This window comes from Phascolarctos cinereus, unplaced genomic scaffold (genome assembly GCF_003287225.1).
Source record: "Phascolarctos cinereus isolate Bilbo 61053 unplaced genomic scaffold, phaCin_HiC Scaffold_726;HRSCAF=1367, whole genome shotgun sequence".
NCBI lineage: Eukaryota > Metazoa > Chordata > Mammalia > Diprotodontia > Phascolarctidae > Phascolarctos > Phascolarctos cinereus.
This window is the reverse complement of record NW_027556098.1, coordinates 283,025,113-283,052,390: the sequence shown is the minus strand read 5'-3', so window position 1 is coordinate 283,052,390 and position 27,278 is coordinate 283,025,113. Positions and strand designations below refer to the sequence as shown.

At 39.3% G+C, this 27,278-nt stretch overlaps 1 protein-coding gene across 2 annotated transcripts in view; it reads right to left on the bottom strand.

The window, feature by feature from the left end:
- MED17 (mediator complex subunit 17) overlaps positions 1-24,558 on the bottom strand; it is a 33,958-nt gene extending 9,400 nt beyond the window's left edge. The window contains exons 1-9 of one of the 2 annotated variants that reach the window (XM_021000542.2): positions 24,164-24,558; positions 20,855-21,021; positions 16,518-16,737; positions 13,528-13,664; positions 13,116-13,200; positions 7,005-7,157; positions 5,143-5,270; positions 4,283-4,467; positions 1,198-1,335 (exon numbers count right to left, since the gene is read on the bottom strand). In XM_021000542.2, coding sequence (XP_020856201.1) covers positions 1,198-1,335; positions 4,283-4,467; positions 5,143-5,270; positions 7,005-7,157; positions 13,116-13,200; positions 13,528-13,664; positions 16,518-16,737; positions 20,855-21,021; positions 24,164-24,413 — 1,463 coding nt within the window. In that variant the 5' untranslated portion in view covers positions 24,414-24,558. Of the gene's footprint in view, positions 1-1,197; positions 1,336-4,282; positions 4,468-5,142; positions 5,271-7,004; positions 7,158-13,115; positions 13,201-13,527; positions 13,665-16,517; positions 16,738-20,854; positions 21,022-22,823; positions 22,909-24,163 lie in introns of those variants that run through there. The other variant, XM_078147148.1, reaches the window with a different exon arrangement.
- Positions 24,559-27,278: the final 2,720 nt, after the last annotated feature.

The following is a 27,278-nucleotide window of genomic DNA, read 5'->3' as shown; positions in this document are numbered from 1 at the left end:
GACTTGAACCCTAAGTTTTCCTAGCCCTAAGGTCAGCTCTGAATCTAGTATGTTATACACCTACTCTCTCTCTTTAATGATTAAAAAAAAAATAAAAACCATGGTGGAGGGACTATGAAAACATAAGTACACTAATATACTGTTGGAGAAATCTGTGAATTGCTACAACTGTTTTGGAAAAGAATTGGAATTATATGAGAAAAGTCACAAATCACTAAATTATTCATGTCCTTTGATCCAAAAATACTACTATAGGTTATATACCTTTAGAGGGTTACATACCAAAAGAAAGGTAATATACATAAAAATGTCCATAGTAGCACTTTTTGTAACAGCAAAAAACTGCACACAAAAGCGGTTTTCTATTCATTGCAGAAGTGTTTAACAAATTGTGACATATGAATGTAATGGAATACTACTGCACCATCAGAAATAATGAATATGAAGAATCTGAAGATACATGGGAAGACTTATATAAATGGATAAAAAGTGAAGAAAAGGTTACAACATATACATAACAATGCTCATAACTAAAAAGCAGCCGATTTAAATTAAATGCAAAGACCAACCCACCCCGGAAGAGAGAAGGCACAGCATATTTCCTTCTTATTGGTAGAACGGCAGGGAATTACAGGTGTAGAATGCTGCATTTGCAATTATGCCTGGTCATTGTGTAGGTTAGTCCTGTTTAACCATTTTACTTTGTTATAAAGCAAGGTTCATTGTTCACAGGAGAGAGGGAACCGAAGGGAGAATGACTAAGATGGAAAAAAAGGACCTAAAAAGCATCAATAAAACTTTTTTTTCTTTTCTTTTTTCTTTTTTGGTCAGGCAGTCGGGGTTAAGTGACCTGCCCAGAGTCACACAGCTAGTTAATGTTATCTGTCTGAGGCCAGGTTGGAACTCAGGTCCTCCTGACTCCAGGGCTGGTGCACTATCCACTACGCCACCTAGCTACCCCAATAAAACTTTTTAAAAAGAAGAAATGTGCTTATTTGGACCAGCCCATCTTGTTCTCAGTCCTTGAAAATACTCTAAACTTCATCACATAATAACTTCAGCAATGTTAAGTGTTGTCTAAAGCCGGACCCTTTCAACAGACAGAAAACTAAAATGATAGTACCCATTCGAACAGTCATATCAATATATATAAGCAATTTAACAAATTAATGTAGAATATTATCACATGACACTTACTTGCATATCTGTTCATAGCCTTGAGATGTTATTAAAACTTTCACACTGGATTCATAGACATCATTTATGTTTGACCAATGAGCTTGTATCTGAGGATCCTCAATACGACTTGCTAAGGTGTCAATAGTCTGGGCAGTTCTTTGAAAGAAAAGATTTAAAATTTTTAAAAATCATCACCTCAAATATCTAAATGATTTCTATCTCAAGAATGCTTTTATTTTGGTGCTTCAAATAACAATAATCAGAACACAGATATATTTAAAGCAAAGCAAGATTCAATTTTGAGGAATTTTTCCTTCATTGTAATGGAATCAGCACATATTCCAAAAGTATTTCTTAAATGATTAGAGGAACATTGTTGTTATTCACTCTATTCAAAATAAATTAGAGCTAGAGATTCTAAAAGCTTCACATTAAGTCACTGTTCAGCAAACACTTAAGTATTTACTAGAAGTAACACTGTGTTAGACACTGGGAAAAATACAAAGACAAATAAAAACCTGCCCTTGCAATCAAACTGAGTAGTGGTGATAAGACATGAACACAGACAAATCTAATATACCAAAAAAAGAGTACAAAGTGCTATGCACTTAGATTAGGGAGTGATCACTTGCAGCTTAGCAGAATCAGGAAAGGCTTCATGAAGAAAGTGTCTGTATTTGAGAAGGGCCTTGAAAAATGGCTAGGTTATTTGTAGACAGAGATGGGAAAAGACACTATTCAAAGTATAGGGAACAACTTGAGCAAAGTTGAAGAGATGGGAGAAGACTGAAGAGTACAGTTTTCTAGTCTTGCCGGAGCACAGAGTACATAAGTGTGAGATAAAGCTGGGAAAGTAGGTTTGGACTAAGTCATGGAGGGCTTTGAATGCCAGATTATGAAACCTACACTTACTTGGTAAGTAACAGTGTTCTACAGGAGAGCTTTGATCAGTTGAATGACATGATTAGACTAGTGCTTTAGGCATATTAGTCTGGGAATAATGTGCAAATTAGACCAGAGGTGCAAAAGAGACTGGAGACAGAGAGACCTGTTAGAAGGCTAGCACAATAAATGAGGCAGAAGGTAGTAAAGATCTGAACTAGTATGGTGGCAGTCAGACTAGTCAGAAGGTAATGGACCAGGAGATATTATAAAAATAAAATCAACAAGTCTTGCTGACTTACTCAGTGAAATGAAAGGGAGAAGCTGAAGATTACTAAGAAGAGATTAGGAGTATTGATCAGGACAAAAATAGTGTCACTGAGACAATGGGGAATCAAGAAGAGAAGTGGGTTTAGTGAGAGATGATTAATTCATTTTAGACACGCCCCCTGACATTCCAAAATAGCCAAGAAGGCTGGAAAAGGACCCAAGAGCACAATCACTAAACTATCTAAAAACACTAACTAGCTGGGTACGGTAAAATCAAAAACTTACAGACTCTCTGCTCATGATTTGTCTGATCCTAGCTAGCACTTTTAATGGAAGTAAAGGCAGAAGTCAGAAAGGACAAGGACCTGAGGACAGATACAGGGGTTTGGGGACAAGATAAAAGGTCATAGTGCTCATTTGCTTACAATACTTTTGCTTCAGTCTTGTACCCTTTACTCCTGTTTTTGATGTTGTTCTCATATGTGAAAATCCTGCTTCTTCCAATATCCTTAAGATCACACAAAAACTATCAGAATCGAGCTCTCTCCTTCCAAAGCACTATGTTCTTTAAAGACTGTAATAACAATCGAGAATTTAAATGGGCAAATGATCCTTACTCTTAGCCTACTCATTTCCCATGGAAAATACTCAGGTGTAACCAGGAGCTTGTAAAGCTCTTCTTAAGGCCTTCATATTAATAATAAGTACATAATTGCCAAATGCTAAGACCTTCCCTAAATGTGCCCTCTTTATTTAGCTGCCAGGCCAGCAACGCTGACAAAGGATGTCAGCTTCAATTCAATAAGGCCTTCAGTAGTCCCTATTGTGTGAAAGGCACAGTGGAGATGAAGAAAAAAGGAAACAGTCTTTTCCCTCAAGGGGCTTAGGTTGTACTAAAAGGAAACTATAGGTACAAAGTCAAGTAAAGATAAAGTACAAACACAGTAATTTCAGGGAAGAGTGGGAAGCTAATAACGAGGGAGATCAAGAACACAGCATTTGAACTGGACCTTAAAGAGGGCTGGGATATCTGAAATTTCAGGAAATAGAGGTGAGGAAGAAAGGTATTCTGAGCATGGCAGATAACTTCTTGTCTAAGGCTTCAGGCCAATGTGCTACTTTGGACAAAAAGGACAACAAAATGATAGCCATTATCAGGAAAAGTACTGAAAATAAAACAAAACAAAAAAACAGAAAACATTACTTCCCTTATGCAAAACCACAGCTCACCTATGCCTAAAATAGTGGAAGATCAGAGGTCAGCCCATCTCGCAAAAGACATAAAATAGAAATTGTAAAATACAACTTAGGCAACTAAGACAACTGAAGGTCATGGGGCTACTGTGAAATGAGTTAAAATTAGGATTCGTTAGCCTGAAAAGATGAAGGTTGAGAACTAAATGAGAAAACCCTTTGAAAGGTGAACAAGATAAATCTATGACTGATAAAGGGAAGAACTAACAACTGGCTCAGTGTGAATGGGCAATCAGTTTATGGCATTTACGTCCCCTGTGAGATGGAAAAGGCTAAAAGTACTAGGCTTAAAGGAGTTCATGAATAATGGCTCCTCATTGGCCATGGATACATTTCAAATCTGTTGGGGATGACAGTGGGAAGGACAACTGTGCCTTCCTACATGTCCTTCATTGTCACGGACAGAAGCAAAATATTGTGCTGCATGAACTACAAAAGCAATTCCCATGGAAGGCAACTGTCTTAGTTTTAAAACTGGTTTGCAAAACAAGAACTTAGATGAGTCCAGTGTATCAACGTGAACAATCCAATGCAGCCTACTTCCTCTCTCCTTGAGATATAAAGTATACCAAATAGTGAAATTATGTGAAATAACTGACAAAGAAGAAACAAGGAGCTGATAAGTTATGTCTAAATTATAAATATACTACACTCCCACAGAAAAGCAAGATTATCACAACTTGAAAGAAAAAAGTACCCGCTCCTAAGAAAAATGTGCTTTGCTTGCTTAATGATTTTCTCCAGGAGCCCTTCACTGGATTGTAAAGAGTTAATTTCATTCTTATCAAAAGCCTGAGGTCCCGACAATCTCATTCTCTTGTGGCCGAAAGGTGCACTAGCTGGATGCGGCATCATTGTAGAACTCAAGGTCTGCTTGTGAAACTGGAACAATAAAACCAATTCAAATGTTAAGTTATTTAATGTGCACTCAATTTACCCAATGATTAAAAGCTGACAATGCACACATTATTATTGCTTATGAAAATCACAATACTATGAAGTAGATAGTACAAGTATCCTCAATCCCATCTTTACAAATGAGGAGACTGAAATTCAGAGACATTAAGTGATTTGTCCAATCACAAAGCTAGTAAAGTGTAAAGTCAGAACTTGAACCCAGTCTCCTGATTATATATTAAGGACTCTTTCCACTATACCATTCTGACTGAACATACAGATGAAATCCACACTGGAACCAAGATATATGTTAACAGCTAAAAAGACATGCATAATGTGGGTTTGTATAAAGAAGTGATCCTCTCAAGATGTAATTATGTTTTATTTTTTGCTTTACTTATAGCCAGAGAAAAAGTTAAAAAAAAAAGAGAAAGAAAGAAGACTTCAACAACTTTGAAAAATGAGAAATACACAATTGATAGGCAAGTAGTCCGAGTATCCAGCCTGCCTCTCTTTACTGTTTCTACACTGATAACACTAAATGATCTGGCCAAAATAAGGGAATCTATGGTAAAAAGGAGAGAAGTCTACACTAATCTCTGACCAGATGTGACTGACTCTATCCCAAGTAAAAAAAAAAAATATATATATATTCTTTACCTCTCTAATCAGCTGATGCAAATTATGTTCCAGAACACAAAGATGGTCCTCTGTACTTTGCTTTTCAGAAGATTTTTGGGATTTCTTATCATTTGAGGAGTGGCACAAGGAGATAGATAACTGTAAGCCTATTTACAAAAAAGTGGCGTTATATATTCAGAATCTTTTGATCCACCCAGTCCACAACCAAAAAAGTTGTAAATTGTCTTTGGAAAATTTTATTACTATAATTAGAAATAACTTTTACAACCACATAATATTGAATTCACAATCTATTTTTAACAGCCTCTTTGTCATCACTGTTATGAATATTTTGAACACTGAAATGGGGAGTAATACAATTTCAAAAGCTATAAATACAACAATTAGATACTAGTGATTCCAACTACCATTGATCCAATAGGTTTGTGTAGCTTAAGCCAGAGGAATGAGAGCCAGCTATTCCCATAGTAATAATGAGAAATTTTAAATCCTACACCCATTACATGAACATTAAAATAGAATGGAGTTAAAATCTGGCTTAGCATTATTTCTGTCTCTCTGAAATTGGTAGGTACAATATAAGTTATCTTTGGCCTCACTTTTCTTAAGTGTTATATTTCTGCCTGTCCCCATCAGGACAGGAATAGAATGTTTTACTTCTAAAGATACAGAAACTTTTATGATTAATTTTCAACAATACATCCTCTCTTCACAAATATAGCCAACACAACACAGCAACAGCTCATAGTACCCACTTACTCTCATTTTTCTAATACAGCATTTTAAGGTTTGCAAAGTGCTTTACGTTTTACCTCATTTGACCTTCACAACACACTTGTGAAGTAGATGTTATCACCCACATTTTACAGATGAGGAAACTGAGGCTGAGAGAAGTTGACTGAATTGCCCAGGTTCACACAACACAGTGTCTGAGGAATAATTTGAACTCGGGTCTTCCTGACTCCAAATCTAGCCTTCTATCCATTGTGCCACGCAGATTCTTACAGTAAAAAGGCTAAAATATCCATAAACTACAGACTTAAAATATTTAAAACTGGAAAATTTATTACCATACAAAAACCTTTTCTTCATTAAAGCACTATCTATATAAGTGCTAGATATTATTATGATGGTGATGATGATTCTAATTTCTGAATCTAAGAAAATGATATGGTTCAAGACTGAATGTTACTATGTTCTAATTTTAAAAATTAGTATTTCATGTATGTACTGCATGTGGTAGCAATACATTAAGTATAACACCTGCTTACCCAGGACACACCAATTTCTGACCATGTGAAATAATCAAGTTCATTGAATTTTCATGTACTTTACAGTAGACTAAGAACAAATGATCTCCAGTATAAAGTAATCCACTTTAGACCAAGAACATTACATAAACCATACCAGCAAAACCAGTATCCATTCGTTTTTAATAGAACACAGTGACACATTTAGTCAAATAAACTTTATCTGGCATCTCATTTAGACAAATGCATAATGCCATGTCAAAACTGCTACAAACTGTATCAACTACAATCATCTTCTGGATGCTGCTGCAGCATGTTCCTATATCTTGGGCCTTACATATGTGTATGTATGTATGTATGTATAATGTGCATATTTGTGTACATATGTACATATACATATCTAAAACTAATTGTTATAATTTCCATAAATGACAAACTCCTAACAAAGAACAGATTTGGCAAGGAAGTTGTTGTGATCTCCTGTATAAACACTAAGTCTTCATAGGTCATAAAGTTGAATCTGCCCTTAAACTCTCACCTCACAAATTGCCATTCCCACAAAAGCACATATTGTACTTCTAGTCACAAAACTCCTAACGATAAGTACAAAAGACTGGCTTGTCAACTTACCTGGAAAAGGTTGAGAGATAATCTGGTTCTTCACAACAATGTGAGGAATCTGTGATTTAATCTGAACAGCCTCGCGGGACAGCTGTGCAAAGATTTCTTTACACAAGAGAACATTTTGTGCAGCTTCCAGTTTTGTCTGCCAGTGTGGAGAACCTGAAAAATAGGGACTATATGTGTATAAATAGATTTACTGCCCAAACATGGTGTGCATTAACTAGTTTGTCACATTATAAAATTTTAAATAATTAAAAATATCTCCTTATTTCTGAAAGCTTCATTCAACTAAAGAAGCAGAATTTTAAAGTCTCAAACTTGTAACTAAAGAACTTAAATGGCTACTACAGCCAAATTAACTAGGCCTCTAATATAAGCTATTAGCTGTTGATCAATATTAATGTTCTAAATGTCAATACTAATATATGCTGCTACAAGTTATCAGCTATTAATATTTTGGCTGCATGAACAGATAAAATTATTCCTTGTTTTTCAATAAAAGCTTGTTTTGAATCTTCATAATTTGTAACACTTTCCTCTGTCATGATTTACCACCACCATATTTCTTTGACTTGTTTTCCCATTCTGTTATACAAGTACTCTGTTCTTTAGTTTCAACTACAAAGCAAGTTTTGTATTCTGAGATATTTGTTTAGAATTCTTGCCCTTGATTGGGTGAATATAAATGCTAGACTTCCTACATTAAGGTGGGACTCCTGACTGGTAGAGAGAATTCTATACCAATAAATCAATTGACATGTGCCAGATAGTATATGAAGTGCTGAAGATAGCAAAGACAAAAAGTCCTTACCCTCAAGGGCCTTACATTTCACTGAAATAACATGCATGCATGCATGAATACAAATGAAGATAAGGCCTCATGTAAGAAGCAGATCTTAAACCGAGTCTTCAAGAAAGCTAGGAATTCTAAGGGGCAGAGGTGAGGAGAGAGTGAGTTCCTTACACAGGACAGCCTGTACAAAGGTGTGGAGCCAAGAGATGGAATCATTATTAAGGAACAGCAGTAAGTTAGTTTAGCTAGAATGCAGAGTCCATAATGATAAGTACTGTAACACAAAATAGGCAAAGTAAACTATACTGGACTAACCTACGTAGACTTTTAAACACCATAGAAAGGAACATATATTTTACCCTAGAGGCAACAGGGAGCCAATGGAGCTTTTTGAATAGGAAAATGGCATGGTCTAATTTGTGCTGTAGCAACATCACTTTGGAAGCTATGTGGAGAACGGATCAGAGTGGGGGGACACTAAAGACAGGGATTATGAAGCTACTATAAAGTGATGAGGGCCTGAACTAGGGTATTGGTCATGTGAGTGGAGAGAAGGAGATGAAATACAAGAGATGCTGAATATAGAATCAATAAGACTCAGTAGGTAATTGACAATGCTAGGTGGGAGAAAGTTGTGGTTCTTTGTCCTTCATGCTCGAAGACGACCAAAATGACATCACTATGCTGGGGTCAATGTACAGTGTGTCTGACTGTGGCTGCTCAGACCAATATGAGCTCAGAAGGCTCTAGCCACAGGTAAAGCACAAAAAGTCCATATAACCATTTGGGAGGAAGATGTCTCTAAATTTGTGCATCTCATGTTTCTTTTGAGCTACTGCAATTCTGCTTTGCTCGTACAGCACAGCACCTCTTTGATGTGGGCACACCATGCTGGGTGGTCTTGTGTCAGTGTCTCCCCAAGTCTCAATCGATTCCAAAGCTCTTCTAAGAGACCTCGAGAGTATCCTTGTATCGATTCTTCTGATCACCATGTGAGTATCTGCCTTGTGTGAATTCTCCTTAAAATAGTCTTTCAGGCAAACATCCGTTTGGCATTCAAACAATGGCCAGCCCACTGCAGCTGCATTCTCTGCAGCAGAGTTCAAATACTTGGCAGTTTAGCTTGAGAAAGGACCTCAGTTTCCAGTATCTTATCCTGTCAGGTTATCTTCAGAATCTTCCTAAGATAATTCAAAAGGAAGCAATTCTATTTCCTTGCATGGCGCTGGTAAATTGTCCAGGTTTCATAGGCATACAACAAGGAGGTCAGCACAAGAGCTCTGTAGATCTTCAGTTTGGTAGACAGTGTAATACCTCTTCTCTCCCAGGTTCCTTCAGAGCCTCCCAAACACTGAGGTAGCTCTGGGGCAATGAGTGTGTCAACTTCATCATCTATGTGTACATCTCTGGAAAGTATACTCCTAAGGTAAGGGAATTCATCCATAGCATTCAAAATTTCTCCATTTGCTGTAATTGATGGTTCCATGTATGGATGGTATGGTGCTGGCTAGTGGAGAACTTGTTTTCTTGGTATTAATTGTCAGGCCAAAATTAGCACAAGCCACAGAGAATCGATTCATACTCTGTTGCAGCTCTGCCTCAGAAGCTGCACTGAGTACACAATCATATGCAAACAAAAAGCTGCGCACCAGCTCTCCCTCCACTTTAGTCTTGGCTTGGAGCCTTTTCAAGTTAAATAATTTACTGTCAGTGTAGCAGTTGACCTTGATGCCATTTTTGTCCTTGTTGAAGGTGTCTGACAACATTGCTGAAAACATTATGCTAAAAAGCATAGGAGTAAGCACACAGCCTTGCTTCACTCCATTGGTAACTAGGAAAGTGCAAGAACATCATCCATTATCCAGAACCCATGCAAGAATGTTGTTGTAGAACTGGTATACAACACTGATGAACTTCTCCAGTCAACCAAATTTTGCCATGATCTTCCACAAGCCTTCATCGAAGACCTTGGTTAGATCAACAAATATTGTGTACAGACTTCTGTTCTGCTCCTGGCATTTCTCCTGGAGCTGTTCGGCAGCAAACATCATGGTTTGTTCCTCGGCCCTTTCTGAAGTCACACTGGATCTCAGGTAGATGACCATCTTTTAGGTGAAGGATCAGCTGATTAAGGAGGAGTCTGGCAAGAATCTTACAGGCAATGACAGAGGGAGATACTCCTGTGATTGTCACAGAAAAATCTATGTCTTTTTTCTTCATATAGATGGAAAATAGAGGTGTCCTTGATCTCCTGGGGGATAACCTCCTCTTGCCATACAATCTAGAAAATTTCCATCAATGCATCCCCTGCCTTATAGATCTCTGTTGGAATAGAATAAGCACCAGGCACTCTGCCACACAAGAGAAGCTTAATGTTATTCAAAACCTCTTCTTCAGCTGGAAGTTTGGCTGAAGAGGGATTGACTTCAACCTGAGGTATAGGGTCAATGGCTTCAGCATTGGTTGATGATGTTCTGCAGAGAACACCACGGAAGTGTTCAGCCCATCTCTCCAGGATCATGTCCTTACCACTGATCAGTGTGGTTCCATCAGCACTGAGTAGTTGAGACGCACCATACATCTTTGGCCCATAAACAGCCTTCAGAGCACCACAAAAACACTTTGGATTGTTACGATCAGAATAAAACTCAATTTCATCTACCTTCTTACTGAGCCCAGAATCCTGCATCTCTCTAAACTCTGCATGCACTTTACTTCTGATGGAGCTAAATATTGCCTTTTTAGAGGTGGATGAACTATCCTGTCGATAGAGCCTACAGAATTCTTATTTTTCATTTAGTAGCTTCTGAATTTCTCCATCATTTCTACCAAACCAATGCTAATGTTTGTGACTGTTCTGGCCCAGATGAGTAAATGTGGTGCCATCCACCAAATCTCCAAAAGCTGCCCACTCCTTCTCTACTGCATTGTTACCAACAGTATGTTGGCTCAGCTTTCCTTCAAACTCAATAAATTGTTGACATACAGAGAAGGGCTCTAATGTATTGACTTTGAGTTTTCTGATAGTCATCAGGCCTTGGGGGTGCCACTTTTGTTGAATTCAAATGTTTAGCTTAGAGAGGCTATGGATCAATCCAACACTCTGTGCCACACATTACCTTCTTCACTCACATCCTGTCTCTTCTCCTTAAAATGAAGCAGTCTATTAAATGCTAATGTTTGCTGCGAGGGACATCCATGAAGTTTTTTGGTGTTCAGGTACAACAGAAGACAGTGTTGGTGATGAGAAGGTCATAAGATACCTAAGTCTTCAACAGTAAGTGACAGTTACCGTTTTCGACCCCAGCGTCAAAAATTCATCCCAGCGACTTCCTCAGTTCTTCACTGCCTCTCACAGTGTATATCAAGTGTTCAGAGAGGATTAGTATCTCTGGTATGAGGGCTGCCAAGTCCTTTTTAGGGCTGTTCACTCACCTTTGGTGTCCACCTGTCACACTGCTCTCACCTGTGGCTCCAAGAAGCTGTTATCATTCGCAGCAGCCACTTTCTGGTAAAACTGTCTTGGCAGATGGGCTAAACCAGGTTGAGGGCAACTGATGGACTTCAAACCCACTGATGAGTTAGTGTCTACCCCAAGTATATGAAGACTTCCCTGTTGGAACAAGTGGATGTGAACATTTTATTTCAATAGGCCATGAAGGAGGCAGAAGCAAACACTGTGGAGCATGTAGAGTTTGGTCAGACACCGAAGATGCCAAGGTCATCCACTGTATCCATAGCCAACACTAGTCGTAGTGACAGAAAGTGAGGATGAGGAAGAGGTAGTAAAACTAGATGAAAGGGGTAAAAAAGTGGTGCCCTCAACATAAATACAGAAGCCTAGAAGAGAGGTGGGTCCGGAATGACAGTGAAAGAGAATGAGCTCTGTCTTGGACATACTATGTTTGAGATGCCCACCAGAAATGCAGTTTGCAGCTGCTACTTCTGTGGAACTGAGCTCAGTAGAAAGACAAGCGTTGGATATCTAGATATGGCCACTGAACCCCACAGGAGCTGATAAGATCACTAAGGAAAAGTGTTGAGGGAAAAAAGGGGAGCTATGGCCACAGCCTTGGGGTAGATCCAGTTAAGGTGAGAGAGAAGTCAATAGTGTCAAATGCTGCAAGGCAGATCAAGAATGAAGCATGAGAAAAGGCTATTGGATTTGACAATTAAGAAACCAGTGCTAACTGAAGAAAGCAATTTCAGTTGAGTGAAGAGGTTGGAAGCAAAGGGCTAAAGAATGACCAAGTTGTTTTTTTTTCTAATGAGTCTACACAGCCTTTTCTAGGAGTCTGGCTACTTAAAGAAAGATATAGCCTGACATCTTGAGGAGATGGGTGACTGAAGGTTGTTTCAACAATCAATCAACAATGATTTATCAAGCATGTTTATAGTAGCAGGAAACAAGCAATTAGATAGGGAGAGAATGAAGATGAGGGAGACAGGAGATGATTATGATCAATCTCCTAAAGAAGTTATATCAAAACCATAAGTAGAAGATTTAGCTTTGATGAGAAGAGCTACCTCTACATTAGATACTGGAATAAAGGATAACAAAATGGGTGGGGGTGATGATGATAATATCAAGGGATTTTCAGATGAAGAGTAAAAGAAGTGGAAGCCCATGATGAATAGCTTCTATTTTCTAAGTTAGTATGAGGTGAAGTCCTCTGCTGAAAGGGAAATAAGAATGCTTGGTGTGGGAGGTTTAAGGAAAACAGAGAAGGCTTAGAACAACCACTGTAGAGAATTACAAATATAGTAAATTATGGAAAGACTGACTTGTGGCAGTGACAGTCCAGCTGAGATTTGATTACAACAATTTACAGTGAACTCAAATAAAACTTTTTTTTTACTTCTTTCAGCATCATTCAAGATTATATCAGTAGCAGTGGAGAAGGCAGATAGTCGGGGTGATCCAGGTGCAGCAAGGCATGGACTGGGCAGGAAAAAGGGGCAAAGGATTAAAGAACAGAAGTCAGCATAAAGTTGAAATAGTTAAATATAGAGATTATTAGATTATAGGTGTTGGAACATACCTTTACCAATTTGGAAAATTTTAATTTGTTAAAACACAGATCAACACACAGAAAATGAGGGAAATAAATTAAAATTATAGGTTACCACATTTGGACAAATGTTGTTATTACTGTACTAAATTATATAAACAGCCCTATCTCCTGAAAGGCAACAAAAACTTATTTCCAATTGTTTTTTATTCAAGTCACTTATTTTTCTAGCACATTAAAAAGTTCTCCAGTTTGTTCCCAAACACAAACTGTAATAAAGACTTGAACTGAATGACTAGAGCAGAGCCATACCTGGTTTTGACTTGGGCATAGGAAGTCTGAAGAGGTTAACTGTGCCAAGGTCCCCAATGTCTGATGCTTGTTTTTGAATAGACACCTAAGCAAGAAGAAAATTAGAGGGAAATGTTATACATTGGTGTTTGGAAATTAAACAAACCTATAGGAAGGCCTCCAGTATGCTGGGCACATCACCTATGGAAAGTTTATGGGAGGTGACAGACCACAATTGCATCGGATGAGATATGGATAAGATGCAGTCTGAACTGCCAGAAGGAAGACCTGCACCAAGGACATCCTGAATCTACTGAAGTCCTGAGGTGTTAATTCACAAAGTGTATTAAGTACCTACTCTATGAAGAACACCATGATCTGTGTGAATTAAGGGAAGAAACAGAGATTATGTGCAAAAATTACTTTGACAGACCTTTATGTATGCTGATCCCTCTAAATCACTGGGAATTTGGACATCAAGGGGGCAGTAATCCTCTGGTATCTTCTTATCCAAATCAATATCTGTGTTCTTTATCACTTCAAATGTGCCATGATGGGGAAAAAGAGATCCTAAAAAGGCATAAATATTAAGAACAAAATAGGAGGGAATTCATCCAGCAAACACTCAAGTGCATACTGTAACATGCTTACCTAGGACACTTACATAAATCACATACATTCATTTTGAGATGTTAGTATTTTAAGTGATTTTTTTAAAAAAATAACCTTGAGCATACAGTAAGATCCCATTAGATTAAACTCCACAGGCAGAAGCATGGAGATGGGAGATGCAATTGTTTCACTGCACCAAAATTTAGTTAATAACAATAACCTTATCTAGTACTTTAGATTTTACAAAGCACTGTCATATCCATTCTCTAATTTGATCATCAAATAAAATTTGGTCAGGTAGGAAAGACAGGTAACATTATCCTCATTTTTTTTAACTGATTAATAAAATAAGTTTCAAAGAAGTTAACAGAAAACAGCAGAGCTAGGATTAGCCCCCTGTTCTTCTGACCACTAGTTGAGGACTCTTTCTAGTACACTATAATACACAATACTAGTTAGAAATCATGTTCTCAGTCTAAAGAACCTGGAGATGAAATATGAAAAAAGATGGATATCTGTATCAATAATGTAAAAGTGTTTTCAACCTAGCATTGCAAATACAGTATCACATACTCCACTCTCTTCTCTCTTCCTAGGGACTGCATCTTTGTACATATTATTTGGGAGTTTAAAAATGTAAACTGGAAAATGGTGATGGGAGCTGAATAATTGCTAGTTGAGAGCAACTATCTCTTTTCTCCTTAACTTCAATTCAGAATAGCACACACTTAAGTTAGAGGACTGGTTAAACAGCTGTAACCTCAAGCAAATGTAGTTTCAGGGTATTAAACAACTTTGAAAAAAGCCAGAGGTGGCAACCAGCAATGGAAAGTAGTGCCTGCTTTGTTTTGTTTTTTAAATCTTGTTTGCCTCAGTTTCGTCATCTGTAAAATAAGTTGGAAAAGTAAAAGGCAAACCACTCCAATACCTTTTCCAAGAAAACCCCAAAAGGAGTCATGCAGAATCGAATATGATTGAAATGACTGAACAACAATCAAAAATGGCAACTTGCAATGGACGGCAATGGCTAGCAGTGAACACATCAAGCAAAGAGTAGCACGTCTGTATTAGAGGTAAGCAACTCTGCATTGCATGAGCTGTCCCTCCTGCACGTGCACTATTTCCTATTTTCAGGAGGTCTTAAGTGTTCCCCATCTGTGGATGACCCATATATTACTTCTATAAAGCCTACTCTTCCCACACAGTGTTTTTATATGTAGAAAAGGAAGCTCAAGATTTATAGATGCAAAATATTCTGTGGTTACTTCATTTACACTATTATTTAAAATGCCTTTTTTTTCAAACTAAGCATGCCATCTGGTTGATTGGTAAAAAGTAACACATACTGATAGGGCCTTAAGGCCCCATCAGTGTGGAAGTGATTTTGACCCACAAAATATCAAGAACCCAGGATAGCTAACGGGGGGCCCAGAGTAAGGAGGGCCCTGACTGCTACACTTAGGAAACCTCAGTTTTTCACCCATTAATCTGCCACAACAATCTCAGGTAGACTCACGCACAAACTACTGCTTAGGAACAGACCATCTAACATGATACTTCTTTTCATAATTTTGACAAACACTGTAGCTAAGACCAAAAAGGATAATAAGGGGCTCTCCTTTTACCTTAAGTCAAAGAAGGTGAAGACCAGAGTTCAATTTACTATGCCTTTCACCAACAAAATCTGACCAAATTTCATGTTGCCAGCCTAGTGTAGAATGTTATCTTCGCTCTATCCCACCATCCCTCCAAGTCACGAACTACAGAACTGTCAGGATCCCCATGCCAAGAGCACCCCTCTCTTTTTACTGTTAAGAGACATCTTGCTTTCCAGAGCTGAGACCCAAGCAAGCAGGCTGTGCCTTGAGGTTGGCATAACAACAATCCTTTGTGCTCACCCTCTGGATGAACTCTGCCACAGCAAAAGCCCAGAATTGTTTCACAGCAGTCCCACGTGGTCCCTGCGCTCAGACAAGAACATGCAGGACCCACATTCCGGTCATGAATCCCTGCTGTAAATCAAACCTGTCTCATTGTTGCTGTTACCGCTCATTGTCAGGGCTACAGCTCATTGCATAGCATTGCTGTATGTATTGAGGTTTGGCCTCACTACAGTGGGTCTCCTCCTAGAGAGGCCCTGGCACATCTGTCCAGTTTCCCTTCTCCAAGGGAATAAAGAAAGCTTTTTGCTCATGACCACGGTTAGCTCTTTGTTTTTATTTTATTTTTTAGAGTTAACTGTGGTTGTGATGACCTGTCTGAGTTCTTTGGCATATTCAGAGTTAAAGTGGTTGCATAACCTCTGCGACTCTTTGGTCATTTTTTTTCAGATTTGAAATCTTTTGTTACCCCATACACAGTAAACCTTCAAGGTTGCAGGTTTAATCCTGTGTGAAGGTCAGTATCACAGTCCTACCTCCTAATTTCTTCATAAATTGGAAGTAAAAGATCAGAGTGTATTAGCAGACAAGCCCCACCTTGAACTTTCTGTTAAACAGGGAATATTAAGCATCACTGAAATTTAAAGAATATACCCTAACCACTGGGAATCAAAACTTAGGCTAGAAGGGTTCTGATTAAATATCAGTCCAGTATTTCCAACTAGCTCATACAGTCAGGAAAAAAACTACATCCTCCAATTCACAGTTCTTTGTTCTTTCCACTTCAGGACAATGTCAATTATAAATGCCCTCATCTATGAGCATATTACAATATTAATTCCAATATAATATGGCATTAACTCTGTAGTTAGTTAAGCAAAAATTATATTAATTTCTCCTCCATAACAAATAGCCTAGTAGCCTAATATACCTGCACTTCTGTAGCTCAGATCACCAAGAATTTTATCTCCTACTTTTCTGAGTTTCCAGTGTTGTCTTAATCGAAGAAGTTCAGAGTTGAAGTCTCTTTGCCGCTTATTTTCCTGGTTTTCAGTAACTGATTTAGTCAACCTATCCGCTCCTTTAAGAAGGATCTGCGCTGCACCAGCTAGTGACTTCTTCTTTGAAATCAACTGCAAAGTCTGAGGATTCTATCAAAAGAACACAAAAAATGATCATTATGTATTGCACGGAGAGAACAGGGGGAAAAAACATGTGGTTTTTATCAGCAAATGTCACTTTTTTCACTAATTTGAATATTTTCTTTGCAAAGATACCAATATAAAAAGTTTTAATTTAAGGTATATTGCAATTAAAGTTATCATATGGAATAGGAATCAAAGTTTACTATATCAGTGAGCTGTGTTACAGTTTTGCTCATTCTACCTCCACAATAAAGATATTGTGCATCTATCTCCTTTTCTCTTCTAACATGGCTAAGACTCTAGTTCTGATTCTCATCAATTTTAGAATAGCCTTCTAATCAGCCTCCCAGCTTCCCGTATCTCAAATCCCAGTCCATCGGTTGGCTCTGAGAACTGTAATCAAATCATTATTACTGTAAGTGAAGAGGCATTGAGTGTGTGGATCAATTACCCTATCCCATTTAACACAAGTGATAAGATAGTATACCCTATATCTTGATACCCTAACTAGGTATGCCTCAGGCATGCCTCAATCGATCAATTAAATACTTTAAACTAAGTGCAAAAAAATCATTGAAAGTCACTGGATAGTTGTTGAATGACGTGATATTGCACTGGCAGGATGTTCTGATTGGTTGAGGGACTTCATCACAAACTGTGAAACCTATATAAAATAAGCTAGATGAGTTTGGAGTAGGCGATTCCTGTGTCTGGAAGCTTAGGGTAGAAATCTAACCAGCCACTGAAAGGGAATTGCTTGTGGGCACAGGGACAGAAAAAGTGGAAGAAGCAAGCAACTCAGCTTCAGTCTTGGTCTCAGTCTCTTCCCCACCTTCCTCCTTGGCTGGTGGGGAACCTTGAGAGTATTGTTTGGTCTGGGGGATCTGGGCTTCCATGCTCATTACTATCCTAAAATCTATCCTAGAACAGTGGCTAGAGGCAGAGAGGAAAGGCAGATTCAAGCTCTACAAGGAGCCCAGGTACAAAGAGAAAAGGCATAACATGTGTAAGGGAACTTCATGAGTACCCCACAAAGGAAAGAAAAGGTCTTCTAGTAGTCAGGAGCTGTGAGTCATCCTACTGCCAAGTTCAATAATCCTGAACTTACTTTCCCCTAGATTCTGTATATACTGGTGGAAGAATGTGTCCCAGTCTCTGGGAATGAAGTGGGGGTACGGAAGGAGATATTTCGTACTAGCAGTTCTTAGCATACCACCTTAGTAAATACCCTTTTCTAAAAAATAACTTACTGAATAATTGATATCATATGATAATATTAGGAAGAAACATACCAGTGGGGAATCATGAGCTAAATATTAGAAAAAATTCCTCCTCCCCTCAACCCTGTAGGCATACCCCTAGACTCTGAAGAGACTAATAGCAGCTTAGCTCTGGTGACCTACTAGTACTAGTAGGAGCTGGGAGAATAAGTCCATAGCTTACAAGTTCCATTGCTTCTGGAAAGGATATGTCAGTTAATTCCTCTACAACCTGGTAACTTCCAGAACAAAAGTCATTCTTCCCTGATCACTATTCCATTACACTGTCCAATTAGAATGTGAGCTCCCTGTATTTGTATCCCCAGGATTTGGCACAATTTTTAGCAGACAGTAAACATTTAATATATGTTTTTCCTTCATTCTATTAATTGGCCCATTCATAATGGCTCTTCTGTGGCAATGTAGGCTATTGAAGTATCTTCTGGAATCAGCAAAGATGAAATAAAACCCCAGGGACTTCCAACCAAAAACTACTATTCTGCCTGAATACAGGAAGGTAGACCAACTCCCTTAGAACTACTCCAGCAAAAGCTTTAAAACAGCACCAAACATAATCATGATTAAGAAAAATCCTGTTTGCAACTTCATCCAACCCAAGACTGCACAAAAAGTCAATCCAAAGTCCAAGAGCAACAGGAAAGGTGGCAATAGAAAGACCAGTGCCAGCACAGGCAAACAAGACAGTAGCTTTTTAACACAAGCAGATACCAGCCAGAAATACCTGTAACCTGTAAAACTCTGTATCCAAAAGCAGTAAGAGCAGAGGATGCTCATGAAAAAGGCATCCCTCCAAACCCAACCTCTCCCCTTCCGGGCACATAATAGTGCTTAAGACTTAGTGCTCTGACATTCCTGGCCCAAAGGCTCCAACAGCCTTACCACTGTCCACAGAGGGCCCTAAAGATCTAATTCTTTGCAACTCAAAGGTCCAAGAGGTGGAGATCAGTATAGGAACCCAAGTCACCCATGTCAAGACCAAATTGGCCACAGCAGGGGGCAAAGCTAGTCCCAACACAAAGTCCCAATTCAGACACTAAGGCCAAAGAGATAAGTAAACCAAAGATACGGTTTGGTGTAAAGAATTATAATAGTGCCAAAGATATTCAAAATCCAACCTAGAAAGATAAGAATCACATTAACAGCTGCGAGCAGAGATTCAAATCCAAAAATGGATTTTCTACAAGGGACTGTGTGAATACTAAGAAGAATCATTGGTCTCTTTCAAAAATACGATTCGAGGGGCAGCTAGGTGGCACAGTAGAGAGAGTACCGGCCCTGGAGTCAGGAGGACCTGAGTTTAAATCCGGCCTCCGACACCTGACACTTAACTAGCTGTGTAACCCTGGGCAAGTCACTTAACCCCACTGCCTAGCCAAGAAAACAACAAAAAACCCCAAAAACATATGATTTAAAAAAAGAAAAGTTTGTACACTAAAGTTCAAGAAATCAAATGAAAATTGCCTAAATCTGTTAGAACCAGAAGGCAAAATAAAGATAGGAAGAATTCACCTATTACCTTTCAAAAGAAACCCCAAGTGGCAGCTAGATGGAGCAGTGGATAGAGCACTGGCTCTGGAGTCAGGAAGATCTGAGTTCAAATCTAGCGTCAGACTTGACACTTACTAGCTGTGTGACCCTGGGCAAGTCACTTAACCCCAACTGCCTCACCAAAAAGGAAAAAACAAACAAACAAAAAAAAACCCAAAATGAAAAGTTCCAGGAACGTCACAGCCAAAATCAATGATACAAACTGAGCAGAACCAGGAGGGCAATTTACAAAAAGATAAAATTTCAAAGGAAAAAACCTTAAGAAGTCTGATCAAAGCAATTTCCAGCAACATCTACAGAGGACCTATAATGAAGAACATTACCCACTTCTTAATGGGGAAATGGTAAATTCAAGTGTAGGAGAGAATACATTTCTGGATATGATCACTGTGTTAATTTGTTTTGTTTATACATGGACTTTTTTTTTCTTCTTGTTTTTAAATGCAAGTGAGGAAAATTGAGGGGAAATGGTATATAGCGATGGTGATGACAAGAAAAAGGAGGAAGGCCATTGAAACATTTTAAAAAGTGCACACTGGTATACAGAAGACAGTTCAGGAGGAAGTCCATACAAGCAGGACAGCTCTGAAAGTAAGTAATATGATTCCTTAAAACAGCTTTGAGAGGACATAAAAAGCCAAATCAATTTTTCTTGTGTACATAGACTCTGACAGACTCATAAGTTTTTAAGAGTTGGAAGATTATGGATTATCTTACCCAGTCTCATCATTTTATAGCTGATTCAGACTCCAATTAAGACAGCTCTTAAGCGAAAATGATTTAACACTAGAATCAGTACCAGGAAACTGAAAACTGTCTTTCTTAATTTTTCTCTTATTTTCTTTATCAACAAATACATTAACATTTATTAAGTATCTACTTTGTATAAGACCTCATACTTGGTGCTGAGGATATAAAGAGAAAAGTTCCAGAAGGGGTAGTATATATCTGGGCAAGGAAAAGCTTGAAAAGTAATGAAATAAAAGACAAGTGAAACAAGAAAAAATTAGCAAGATGTTAAAAAAAGAATGTAAAAAAGAACATTCCATTTGAGTAAACAAACTTTACATAACTTTGCTAAACTATTTGCCACATAAAAATATAAAGGTAAAATCATATCAGGATCTAATTTTGTTGTTTAAATAATTAATTAGTCTAAGGCCAAAGTCCGTGAGAAAATATCACTTCATACAACATATAACATTTTATTACATAACTTTAAAGCCTGAAAAAGTTAATGAAAACCATAAATTATTGAGGTTTGATTGTGTTATTTTCTTGTAAACACATTGTACCTGCTTGGGAGGAAGTGAATCTTGTGAAACAGGATCAAGAGTCATGAACTTTTTATCTCTGATAATGCTGAGAACATCATAGAGAACACACATCTCAGTCAGGGAGCTTCTTAAATTGTTCCGTACCGAATCCCACGGCCAAAGAGAAGGCTGAAATTTTACCAACCCTAAAAGGAAAGAAATGTACTTTTAGTTATGACTAGAAGACAGAAGCCACATATAAACATATACAAAGAACTAAGAGTTTTTTAAAAAGGAAACCAAATTTTCACTTCAATCAGTTATTTTTCCTTTACCCTGTCCCTGTCACCCATTCTGTAATGTCTATTAATATTCACTAGTACATACTGACAAAAGAAAGATATGTCACGTTTCCAGATGCCAAATTCCATTATACCAAAAAGTATGCAAGTACGCAATCAATAAATACATTTCAACTGAACTAAATCATGTATAATCAAAAGAATTTTAAGCCACTGCCAAAAAGGTCCACTTATTTAAAAAAATTCAAAATAAGAGAATTGGTCCAATTCTTTTGAATTGCTCTAAAAGAATTTGAGCTGAATCCCACTGAATTCCATAAAGATGAATGAGTCTAATGGAAAAGAGAATAAAATAAATGATTCTTATACTTTAAGCTAAATATGTGAAAAAAGTTTTTTCCTTGCTTAAAATTGCTATCCAGACTATAAACTTCAGATTCAGTCTCCAATTAAGATGGCTCTTAAGTGAAGATGATTTAACACTAGAACCAATACCAGGAAACTGAAAACTGTCTTTCTTAATTTTTCTCTTATTTTCTTTATCAACAAACATTAACATTTATTAAGTACCTACTTTGTATAAGACCTCATACTTGGTGCTGAGGATACAAAGAGAAAAGTCCCAGATCTTAAGAAATTTGGAATCTAAGCCCAGAACAAGATTTTTCTTTTGTACCATACCTATGATTGCCCTAGTGTAGAAACACTCAGTGAAGACATTCCCTCTACCTCTGAAGATCAGCACCTAGCTACAACTTACATATAGTTTTAGAGCTGCTTGAGACACTGTCAAAAATGATAATTGAACTCAGACTTTACTGACTCCTAAGAGACAGCTTTCTCTTTGCTATGCCATGCCACATTGCTACAAAAAAAATAATAATAAGTATGATGAAAAGTGGAATAAGATAAGCGCAAAGGAATAGTCTGGCCACAGGCTCTAACAAATATGAGAAGGGAAAGATCATTTTGAGCTGGGGGCAATCAGGACAAGCTTCACAGAAGAGGTGGCATCTGAACTTGAACAAATGAACTTGAAAAAAGGATTCTAATGCACAGATTTGAGGGGAATTTGTTCTTAGCATGGAGGATGGCCTGCAAACTAGAGAGAGGAGGGAGAAAGCTGGATGAAACTAGAAAGCTAGAAAAGTAGCATGGTATGATGGGAAAAGTACTGAACTTGAGTCAGAAGGCCTGCTTTCAAATCGTAGCTCTGGTGCTTACTAGCTTGTGACCTCAGGTCGAGACACAATCTCTCTGAGCTTCAGTTATCTCATCTATAAGGATAAAAATATTTGCACTGAGAACTTAACATGTTATAACAAAAGAGCTTTGAATACCTTAAAGCCCTATAACTACAAGTTACAATTATTACTGATTTTAGAACACAAAGTATATAAATGATAACAGAGTAAAACAATGTTGGAAAGGTTGGTTGAAGCTATATCATGCTGAAGACACAAGGCCAGGCTAAGGATTTATTTTTATTCCACAGGCAACATGGGATGACATGATCAGACCTGCACATTAGGAAAATTATTTTGGTAGTTTTGTGAGAACTCTGCAGAATGGAAAGACTGGCAACAGGGAGACTAGTTATAAGTCATCCCCCTTTAGAGCTGGAAGGGACCTCAGAGGGGAATGTGTCCAACCCCTTCATTTTACAGATGAAGAAAATGAGGCAAAAAAAAAAATAGCAGACTTGCCCAGAGTCACACTGCTGCTCAGTATCTGAGGAAGGACGTGAACCTGGGTCTTCCCAACACCAAGTCAGCACTGAGTCCAGGTCATCTATGGAAGAACAAGGAGCAGATAGGAGTGAGATGGGCTAAATCTCCTGAAGAAGGGCAGGTGATAAAGAATCCACATTATACAGGCTCCCTTCCCTGAAACTCCAGTTCATTTGGAACCCTGACATCCAGCTGCCAAAACCGACTCTTAGAGCCTGCACCAGGGTTTGGAAGGAGTAGGGGAGAAAGAGAGAGGGAGATTCGTGTCTTATAAGTGTTCTATTCTAAATGTAATATTAAATAAAATTGGCATTTTCATATTAATAGAAGAAAAAAGATGACTGTACTGAAATTGGAGATCTCTATTACGTGCAGCTTCTTTTTCCTTTTAAGTATAATAAATTCTACCTGTAGCTTTCAAAGCTGTCCTATTTTTCTGTGCTTCTTTATGACCTTCCTTCTGTTCTCTTCTCTACAGGTTTTTTTTAAAGATGCCTCAATGATCCTCTTTTTTGGGGGGGGCTGCTCTCTCCTACCACTCCCCTCCCATCCCACTCCTCCGATGGAAAAATGAAAAAAGAAAAACAAAGTCCTCACAACAAATACGCAGTCATACTGCCTGTGTCTGAAAACATGTCTTGTGCATTCTAAGTCCTTCCCTTCTCTGACAAGAGGAAGGAAGCACGCTTCATCATTCACTGATGCTCTGGAATCCTTGCTGGTCATGACTTTGATCAGAGTTCTCAAGTCTTTCAAGGTTGTTTGTCTTGACAACATTATTGTTTATGCATAAATTGTTCTCCTGGTTCTGCTACCTTCGCCCTGCACCAATTCCTTTAATAAGTCTTTTGCACTTCTCTCAAACCTTCCCCTTCATTTCTTTAAAGGCACAATAATATTTCATTACATTCATACCCCACAATTTGCTGAGTTAATTTCCAAACAGATGGTCTCACCCCTTTAGTTTCCAGTTCTTTGCCATTACAAAAAGAACTGCTATGAATAATCGTTGTACGTTTGAGTGATTTTCCTTTCTTTCATCACTTCGGACCAACTCCTACTCTCCCTATTTTACAACTAAGGAAACTGAGACTCAGAGAGACTGGGTGATGCTGGTTATTAAGTGGAGAGGCAAGCCTCGTACCCACGCCCCTGGGACGATACCACGGCACTACAGAAGACCCTGGAGGCCCCGCATTGTTAGACGGTAAACTCCTCGAGGCCGGGAGTCTTTGTATTCCCAGCGCACACGGCAGGCGCTTAATGAACATCTGCTGAACTGACTGGAACCCGGCAGCGGCCGCCCCGAGCCTCACCTTCCTCGTCGTCCTGGTCGGCGCTGCCGCTGGCGCCAGCCCAGTCCTGGGAGTCTCGGTCGGCGCCGGCCGCCTCCTCCTCCTCGGAGCCCGAGCCCTGGCTGAAGTCAATGCGCTGGGCGAGGCGGGCCAGGTTCTGCGACATGGACAGCGGCTGCAGGTAGGTCTCGGTGCCATCCAGGCCCACCTCCTGCACCTGCTTCTCGCAGGCCGACTCAATACTGATGCGCACCGCCCGCACCCCAGACATCTCGGCAGTTCGCTGAGGCCCGGCGGAGCCTGATGCGGAGAACGGGAAGACAGAGAAATAAACTCGGCACCGCGGGACGCCGAGGCCCCAACACAGCTGACTGCGCGAGGATGTTCCCAGAATTCATTGCGGCTGCGCGCTACGGTGCGACTCCCGGGCCAAACTAGGAGGAAAAGCGAACGCCCGGAAGGTCTGTGAATAAATCCTACGGGAATTGGAAGGACCTAGTTGGGTTACTTCCGAGAAAAGCCCTGAGTGGGAGGTCCGAGATTAGGCAGTAGAGACCCCTCCTCACAGGCAGGTTGTGTTTCCAAAGTTGTGTTACGAATTTTTTTTTGTTCTCAGTAACTGATCTAGCTTCCGCCAGAGCGAGTGATTCTGCCCGTAGCATGTAAGCTCCTCGAGGGCAGTGACGGTTTTGTTTTTATTTCTGTACGATCAGTTCCTCCCAAGATGCCTGAGACACCGCGTGCGGCATCTCCGAAAGGGCTGGCGTTGGGGGCAGGAAGGCCCGGGGTTCAAGGCTTCCCCCTAATACGTGCTGGCTGTGTAATCCTGGCCAACGGTCAACCCTTCGGGCTTCCTGCACCTCTCCGAGACCCTGGTTCTAAATTAGCCCTTTTTGAGGCATGGGGCCCCTTTGGCAGTCTAGTGAAGCCTATGGACTCCTCAGAATAATACTCTTCAAGGCATAAAAATACATAGGATTGCGAAAGAAATTATGCTAATATAGCTATCAACATTTTTTTTTAAGTTCACGGACTCCAGGTTAAGAACCCTTGTACTAAGACTATAAGATGTGGCAGCACTGGTTGATCTGCATTGGTAGTTTCGTCACCAAAAGTTCGCCAATGAAATCACAGGAATATTGAGAGAATGAATAAATTGAGCAGTGCCATCCTCCTTCAGAGGGTGGGGGTGAGGGAAGAGAGAGCAACTAGGGGCCGAGTTTAACAACATTTCTTTGAGGAAGAAGACTTAAGACTGATGGGGATGGTATCTGAACCCTTAAAACGAAAAGACCATATCTTTGGGATCGGGACCCCAGAAAGGAAAAAGCCCTGGACTTTCTCAGCTGGCCAAAGTCCCTACCAGGCAATTGGCCCTTCCTAGTTAATTAACTGCCCTTTTATTGTCTGCTCCTGGCCCCGCCCTAGACCTCTACTCCTTGATCCCTTGGCCACGGTGGTCCGGTGGTCCGGGTCCCTAGTGTTCGACCTCCAGTCACCCCAGCCTACTGGCCACCCCTATCAAGAGCCTCCCTAGATCGCTCCACACATTCACCTCAGACTACTTAACAACTCCTAAATCCCTCCCAGTGTCTTTATGTATATAAGATCCATCTTGTTTCCATTAAAGTGCTCAGATTTTTAAAATATAGCCGATGGCTGAGATTCATTCTAGCCCTCTTGTCAATACCAGTCTCACAAATGTTTAGCTTCCTTAAGAGTCTGGCTAATATGGTGGATCTTTAATAAACCTTGTCTTTGGCTGAAAGAAGGCTTGGGTGGAATTCATTTGGACAGGACCCACATGTTGCTATTTCAGGGTCCCAGCACCCTGAAACCCCTAAACCTCAATAGGACCAGTTATTGAGTATAAATTGATTTAATCGGCTTATGTTGCTTGAATCTAAGCACCTTTTTATGGTAGGTCTATAAAAGGGAATCAAGGGAAAGTCAGGCCCTCATGCCACTTTTTGGAAATGAAAGAGACCTGAAAGTGATTCTACAGCAACTATAAGCCTAGGACACGGGATGTCAGACCTTAGTTTAAAATTGTGCATTTGAAGGGGAATGGAGAAAGAAAAAAATGAGACAATAAGGAAGGGAAAAGAGAAAGGAAAGGAAAACAGTATAAATGTATACAATTCAAAGTTCAGCAAACATTTGACCAGCACTATCGGTGAATCATAGAAAGAAATAGAAAACTATCACTTCCTTCTTCGAGCTTGTGATCCACTGGGGAGATAGAATCTGTCTATACATAACAATAATGTAATTTACAGAATCACAGAATCTTAGAAGAATGGTACCCTAAAGGGCATCTAGTCAAAAAAAACCCTATTTTTCCTCCACACCAATTAATCAACAAGCATTTATATGTGCTGGGCACTTACTAGACACAAGGATGCAAAAGACAAAAATCAAAGCAGTCCCCGCCCTCAAGGAGATTACGTTCTAAGGTGAGACAAGATGCACATAAAAGCAGATACAAGTTAACTTTGGAGAGGGATACACTATAGCTATGGTGGGGGTGGGGGTGCCAATAGTACGGTGCACTAATCAAGTCTTGAAAACCAGATATTTCAAGAGGCAGAAGTTCAAAGGGACAGTACTCTAGGACTCATAATGAAGGCATGGAGATGAGAGATAGTGTCCACATGACAGGAAGAGTAAAAAGGCCTGTATGGTTGGAGCATGTAATGCATGGAGGAGAGTAATGTATAATAAGCCTAGAAAGGTAGGATGAAATCAAATTGTGAAGAGATTTAAATGCCAAACAGTCCTAGAAGGAATAGGGAGTCATTGGAATTAATGAATAGTAACAAACCTCTGCTTTAGGAAGATCACTTTGGCAGCTACATGGAGGGTAGGTTGGAGTAAGGAGAGGAGTCAGGACGACCAATTAGGAGCCTATTACAATACTCTAGGCAAAGATGATAAGGGCCTGTACTTTGGTGTATAAGTTGGTTGTTCGTGCGCTCAAAGAGGAACAAAATGACATCACTATGTTGAAACCAAATTACAGTGTGTCTGACTGGCTGATCAGACCAATACGAGCTCAGAGTGCTCTACCACAGGTGGGGCAAAAATAGACTGTATTGATGCTGACACACTATTCTGGGCGGTCCTTTGCCAACAT